General features: G+C 36.9%; 1 protein-coding gene across 1 annotated transcript; it reads right to left on the reverse strand.

The window, feature by feature from the left end:
- Window positions 1-333: 333 nt before the first annotated feature.
- On the reverse strand, window positions 334-1,982 carry epd (ependymin). Its single transcript, XM_032534025.1, has 6 exons — window positions 1,782-1,982; window positions 1,630-1,661; window positions 1,373-1,510; window positions 1,095-1,281; window positions 921-1,002; window positions 334-785 (listed from the first exon to the last, which is right to left on the reverse strand). Exons 1-6 carry the CDS (start codon window positions 1,855-1,857, stop codon window positions 659-661), a joined length of 642 nt encoding a protein of 213 aa, XP_032389916.1. The 5' UTR covers window positions 1,858-1,982; the 3' UTR covers window positions 334-658.
- Window positions 1,983-7,607: the final 5,625 nt, after the last annotated feature.

Raw genomic sequence — 7,607 nt, forward strand, 5'->3', positions numbered from 1 at the left:
GTTCAAACTTTGTTTAGCTGATATTGTGTGTAATCAAATTACCAAAACCTAATTCTTACTGGATCACTGGACAAAATATAATCAATCAGCCATGTGCAGTACACGTTCCTTGATGGATATTTACAGAATGCACAGGTAAAGGAACTGGGAGTCAATTGGGGCCCAAACCTATGTTTTCGCCCCAGTGCCCCCTCGTGCATTAATCCAACCATGCAGCTTTGAAAAGGTTCGCTGTTTCTTGATGCAAAACATGCACGTTCAAAAGTTGTGCAAATTAAAGCGAAAAACACTCACTAAGGAAATAACCTTGGATGAAAGAATGTCTCTTCACACTTTTGACAGCTTTGACATTTTATTGTTCCATTAAGCATATCTTACAGGTTTTGTAAGCAGTACCAACTTGAAAATCCACCAAACTGTTAGTAATTATGACTAATTCTATGATCCAGGCCATCACTTTCCTTCACATCAAAGTGTATGTATACAGGATGATCCATTCAAAGCCATGTTTTAGGGGAGTGGAAGGTGGAAACAGATGTGATGTAGTGCAGTGCCACACGAAAAACTTGAGTCACACATGAAAAGCAAAGAAAAGTCTAAGGGTTCTGGCAGGCCACACTTGGATAAGGGGTTGGAAATTCTGCTGGCAAGGTGTCCTCTACATGAACTCGTTGAGGAAGCTATGGACGGTCCCTTCAAGTGTCTCCTCCAAAGGCTGTCCCAGACAAATGGGGGGCACCACGAGGAGATCAGGATCCTTGATCTCGATGTCAACCTCCGTGAGGCTGTGAGAAAATAATACAAAATAACATGAAGATTTTTTACGACGACCTATATTACGACCTGTGGCACCAATAGATTCTAGAAAGTTGCATCAATATGTGTCATTTGTCCTAAGCATTTAAAAATAATTCCCCAACCTGAAAAGGAATGATGAGGACTCATAGACGTAGAATGTGCCCACAGGCAAACATTCCATGGTTACAGCCATGAAGTACGTGCCTGAAATAGAGAAAGATGGGAAAAAATTCAAGTCATAATGAACTCTTTCACATATTGTTGTTATTAATATTATTTAATTGCATCTCTCTCACCCTTCTTGTCTGCCATTGATCCTGTCCATGCACTGATTTTTAATCCCTCCCCTTCAATGGATGAACTCCCAGCGTTTACTGTAGTCATGAACGTTGCATCATCGGGGATATCTAGTGGGTGCTGGATGCATCGCAGTGCTTTTTTCTCACAGCTCTGGTTTTTGCTGTCAATCTCGTAGAATATCCCCTGCCAGATGTAGACACAGATTTAGATGTCAAGGTGAAAAACAACATCAAGTGAACTGTCGTAATTTATAAAAATGAAAGAAATCAGTTACCTCATCGAAAAGCATCAGCACATCCAATCCTATGGACGCGTTGTGAGGATAGCTCTCATTTGATCTGAACCGTAGTTTCTTGCCAATTGAGTCATAAGTGAATGCACCAAATGCTTTCACTTCACCCTTAATGCTTACCTGGTGTCATTCAGCAACATACAATCAGAGAGAAAGAGAATAGGTTCAATGCTAGATTTTAAAATGCTTTCAAAATTACAAGGCCTGTTGGTCTTGAAGGACAAATTTGAAGAACTCACCACAGACATGAATCCTGTCATATTGGGTGCATCTGAAAGACAACAGTGTCAGTTAGATGAGTCTTACGCATGCTGGTAACAAGGTATACGACGTTAGACACATTTTAAACCAATACAACGATAACCAAAATGATGGAACCACAAGGTCTTACGACAAGGCTGATGGTGATCTGCATGGGTGGAGGCAGTCAAGCAGATGAAGACGACGAGCGTAAAAGCTGCATACATTTTCCTGGTCCGGAGGGAGTCACAAAATACAATTCGAGATGGCAAAAACGACCCTTTAAGCGCATCTACCTTTCTGTGAAGTTACTGCTGCTTTTATAGGGATAAAATTCGGTCTAGTCAATAGGTATTGCGTAAAAGGAACCCAGGACTTCAAACATCAAGCTGTCTAAACAAATTAGACCCAGCTGGTGGTGACCCAATAAAAAATATCTTAGGCTATCTTTTCTTTTGTGATTGTGCAGCTGTCCTTACATGTTTTTGTGCATTGTCATGCATTGTTGTTTATTCTTTGCGCCTTTGTGGGTCATATGTAAACCAGAGGTCGGGTGGGGACGATTGTGGAGGTTAATCAAGGCTCTTGGAGCAAAACAGAGCTATCTTTAAATACGTTTTTTTGTTTTAGATTTATTCAAGTGAACAGTGAGTGATAACAGCTTACCATTTACAGTGATAATATGGCTAAGAGGTATGCACTGTAGACCTGCTGCTAAGTTTTTTTTTTCTGCTAAGAAAAAGCCTAGATTGACATGGATGTGTCTGTCAGACACTGAAACCTAGATTTGAATGATGAATTTCTATTTCATAATGGCAATGGACCCACATTAGTGTCACCTTAGGTTCAATAAACTACTTCCTCCTCAATCAAAGTTAGTTAGCATGGATGCAGGATGGCTGCAGGTCCCATTTAAAGACATCTAAAATACTCTGCTTAGAATAACAATTTTCTTTGAACAATTACCTTTTTTTAAGCTTAAACTCTGTTCATAAGGTGGAGGTCAAACATCCAAGTGAAGTCACGATGAGCAAAACACATTTCTGAGTCTAGGGCAATCAATTTAATTTGATTTCAATTTATAGGTTCTTAATATTAGAATGAACATCTTATGTCATTACCTGTCATTTTCTTTTTTGTCAGAAGTAGAAAAATCTTTCAGAAGTGGAATCAAATCCCATCAAACTTGATTCAATGTGTCTACCTTAGAAATCAGTTTAATGATCTTTATGGCCAGCTAGAGCTCAGGTGAATGCCACAGGAAAAGGTTTTTACCATCTGCCAACTGACTTCATTAAAAAATCTATTTGCTACGCAAGGAACAATGCAAAGTGCAGATTACAACTTAAATAAATAAATATGGAAACGCCAGACTTTCCTGTATTATTTCCATGAAAAACACCAAAGGCGAAAGCATTGTTTAATAATGTGGACTAAATATAATTGTCAGCAACTGTGGGAAATCCAGGTTAAACCTTTCTATCTTGGATTCCTGAACAAAAAAATTGTGTTTTTAGTGCACACAAAAGAAATGCTATGTGTTTGAAAGATTGTAGCACTTGTCTATTCAAAAATACAAGAGACATAAACTATGAAGAAAAACGGTCAGGTGTATGCATAATTTCTCACAATGTCATAGTGAAGAAACACATAAAAATAAAACATTATGAAGCTGTGTATAATAAGCTGCAGAGTGTTGTCCATCCTGAAACAACCTCACCCTTTCTTTTATAAAAGAGATCCAAACTAAATAGAAAGCCTGCAGAGTTCTCATTAGGTCAACTGCATGAGCACGCCAGATAAAAACTGTGTTGTTGTCACAACTACACTTCATGCAGCTGTCTTTTGTTCTTCTGGACATCCAAATGTCCCTGTTGTGTCCGTGCTCAGTGCACTCTGTCAGACAGGGGACAAACAGCAGTGACTGGTTTACAGTGTCTCACGTGTGCTGCAGCTCTGTTGGCCTGACATAACCTCAGACGTTAACGCAGTCTACAACTTATTCTATTTGACCAAAATTATATGTAGAACCTTTTAACTTTGGATTCTTTGGTCCATTTTCTGTTAGTGAGCAAGCTCTTTATTGGAACCTGAAAGGCTGCATTTATATTTAACTGAAAAAAGAAGCAAAAAATGAAGTTTCCATTAAAATGAATTTTTAATATTATGTCTTCATAATGATATGTTAACTTGAAATATGTATGTAAAGACAACATTCATCTTAGTTGTGATGAGTGTTTATTGAAATAAAACGTGTGTGTTTGTTTTGTCATTTTAGTTCATTTGCTTACTTACATGTTACTGTGCACACACACACACACACACACACACACACACACGCGCACACACACGTACACACACGTACGTGTATAACATGGTGATGTTTTTTTCTTTCTAACCAAAAATAATAACCTAAAATAATATCTATCTATCTATCTATCTATCTATCTATCTATCTATCTATCTATCTACCTATCCAGCTATCTATCTATCTATCTATCTATCTATCTATTTATCTATCTATCTATCTATCTATCTATCTATCTATCTATCTATCTATCTATCTATCTATCTATCCATCTATCTATCTATCTATCTATCTATCTATCTATCTATCTATCTATCTATCTATCTATCTATCTATCCAGCTATCTATCTATCTATCTATCTATCCATCCATCCATCTATCTATCTATCTATCTATCTATCTATCTATCTATCTATCTATCTATCTATCTATCTATCTATCTATCTATCCATCTATCTATCTATCTATTGTGATATTTAACTCTGAGTTATACTGTGTATACACACAGTATATAACTTCTAAGAACAGTAACCAAGCCCTGGTTTCTTCACAAAAGCAATGTGATTTAAAACTTTAATTTAGAAATTTTAGATTTTCCATAACTTTCCCTAGCTTTAAGTTGCAGTTATATATTTCTGTATGGAAAGGTCAGCTGTTTTCACTTTGATCGTTTTGCCATCTGTACATAATATGGTGTGTTGTTTTTGAATCAATTGACTTTTTCTGTTAACAGGTAAACACACCCTAGCAAGACAGACAAGTATTGTTGTATTGGAATTGAATTATTTCCTAAATGTTAACTACGTTTGTTATGCATTATTAATCAGCTTAGGTTTTATGAAGGCTTTGTTGACTTTTAAAGACTAGCGATTGTTGCGTAACAGCTCATTTATCACAACACAGCCTTTTTTCTTGTCATGGAAGGAAAAGCCTTTGGCCACATTATACTTCATTTACAAAAAATCTAAATAAGAGAACTGGGATTCAGTAGAGCATTAGATTGCTGTTTATTGAAGAAGTCTCAAAATGGGAAGGAAATACATAACAAAACTAAAAGGGATGCCTGAAACCACAATTGAATGAGACTGAAAATAGACAGAAATAGAGTAAAGTGTGTTTGTCACGAGGGAAATTTAACATTACTGTATGAGGGGAATACGGGAGGGAGGGGGTTAGGAAAATGAGGGAAGCCCTTCTCCTTAAGCACCCGTCTTACTGACAATATTGTGACAGTTCAAAAAAACTCAGTATTTTCTCTTTCTGAGAGGAAGTCAGCTTGTTTTTGCCTGTGACTCACCCACTGACCCAAGGTTTACTGTCCCATAGTTTCTATAAATTCCTATTTCCTCATGTGAAGTATGTTGCCTACAGTATTTTATGCATTTAAGAAGTGCCCTTTTTTTTACTAATGATGACTAATAATGACAGCATCATTGACCTTAAAACAAATTACATATAAACAACATCACAAGACAATTCAGTCACATAAAGCCGTCAGCACACACACACACACACACACACACACACACACACACACACACACACACACACATTTTAAGTCCCTTGGAGGATTTAATGTCTCAAATTACATTTTCATTCTAGAAATGAGAGGAAACTACTACTGTTAACCGTTATTTCCCAAGAGTTGAGAGTTCAGAGTTGGTACAAGGAACTTTTAAAGCTAACCTATATATCTTGTGAGCTTGTGTCATGGTTGTTCCCTTTCTACTCAGAATCAGAATCAGAATCAGAAATACTTTATTGATCCCCGAAGGGAAACTCTGTACTCAACAAGGATGTTGAATATGTCTTGGCAACGTCTTATAACTGTAAAAGTTGAATATGTCTTGGCAACGTCTTATAACTGTAAAAGTAGGCTGATGTGATGCCTATTGGATTTCGGTGATGACCATCCAACTTCATCATATACAGTAACAGTAATGAATCTAAGGACAATGAGGTAAATGGCGTTGTTGTCTGTGGATTAAGCGGGGGTATGAATCCCACTGCTTTTCTTGGTAAGACATGCTCTGGGTAGCAGCTGATGGTTAGGGACAGGATGACGCTTTGGTTAGGGGATAGAACCTGAACATATTGGGTTTCTGCTACCTCGTACAAGCATTGCCATCCAATTTGATTAAACACTTTATCCATGCACAATACTTTGGGGCAATACATTCTTATTTACTAATTATTACTTACCTAGAACATCAGTGGAAAAAGTCACATGATGGGTACGTTAATGTTATAAATTGGATCATGACTGTCTTGGGGGTTATAGATTAACTGCAATCAGAAACTAATAAACTGTAAATCAAAGAGGAAAGTTACCCTGTCTGTTTGGCCCAGTCCCACTCTAACGTTTCTTGACGCCACAATGAAATATGCATATTTTGTCTCATACATTTTGTCTGGTTTACCTATTAAAGCTGACACAGACCATCCCCTGAATCAATTCTGTATACTACTTCCATCCGGATGCAGATACAGAGCACTGAGCTGGACCAAAGCCTGGTTCAAAAAAAGGTTCTGTCCCCACTGCCATCACAGTGACGAACAAACTCTGATACTGCCACCACCACCTCAGCTGCTTTGCAGTTTTCAAATTGGATGTGTGTGTCTCAATGTGGTGTCTTTTGTATATGGGTTACATGGTTTATGTGTTGTATACAGTATGTGGTGTTGTGATGTAGAAAGAAGATGTGTGGAAATGATTATCCCTATGGGACAATAAAGACTCCGTCTAAATCCAGAAAAATAACCCCTACTCTCTAAATATATATTTTACTTTTGAACATTGACTATGACAAAAGAGTTACAAACCTTGACAATCAAGCCATACATTGTAACCATAGATCACTATGACTATTTATGGGCTGGAATGTAAAAAAACAACAACTGGAAATTAATCAGAATCAGGTTTATTGCCAAGTAAATACTTACAAGGAATTTGCATGGGTGGTTGGTGCGTACATAAACAATCATGCTTATTGAACATTATTGTAAAATAAGAAATAAATACAGAATGTATGCATGACAAATGCATGAAAAATAGCTGTTAAACATAAGAAAAAAAGAAAGAAGAGGCAAAAATGAAGAAAAAAAAGCCCAGATCATTCAAAGTTATTATTTAATGCAGCATTGTTAAAGAACATCAGCAGTCCTTTATTTTGAACATTTGACAAAATTACGCCAGATGAATAAACACCTGTACTGGCGCCGTACACATTTTCAACTATATTTCATCAAGTTCGCTGAATAAAAATTTTAATCAACACATTTTGTGTAATTTTGAACTTGTTGACAGAACATCCCCCCAGTTGTCATTCTTTTGAATGTTGGGTGACTTCCCATATTAAATCGCATTAGATTTATCTTTGGTTGGGAATTTACCTCCAGAATTATCAACCTCTATCATGGTTGCGCAATTTTCTGGAAGAGAGAGCGAGAGAGAGAGTTTCTGAGCCATAAGGAAAACCAAAAACATTTACTTTCAATAACGCTTTCAATTATACTACCAACACTTTATTTACTTTAAAAAGAACATGGCAGGATCTTACTAAATCATTTTGAGTGATGTGACTGGAGACCTGGAAATCTACAGCAAATGAGAGCATCTACAGCATGTGGAGGTTATTATTGTATTGATTCTGGATGAGTGGCAGATTA

The sequence above is a fragment of the Etheostoma spectabile genome, chromosome 13 (assembly GCF_008692095.1).
Source record: "Etheostoma spectabile isolate EspeVRDwgs_2016 chromosome 13, UIUC_Espe_1.0, whole genome shotgun sequence".
Taxonomy (NCBI): Eukaryota; Metazoa; Chordata; class Actinopteri; order Perciformes; family Percidae; genus Etheostoma; species Etheostoma spectabile.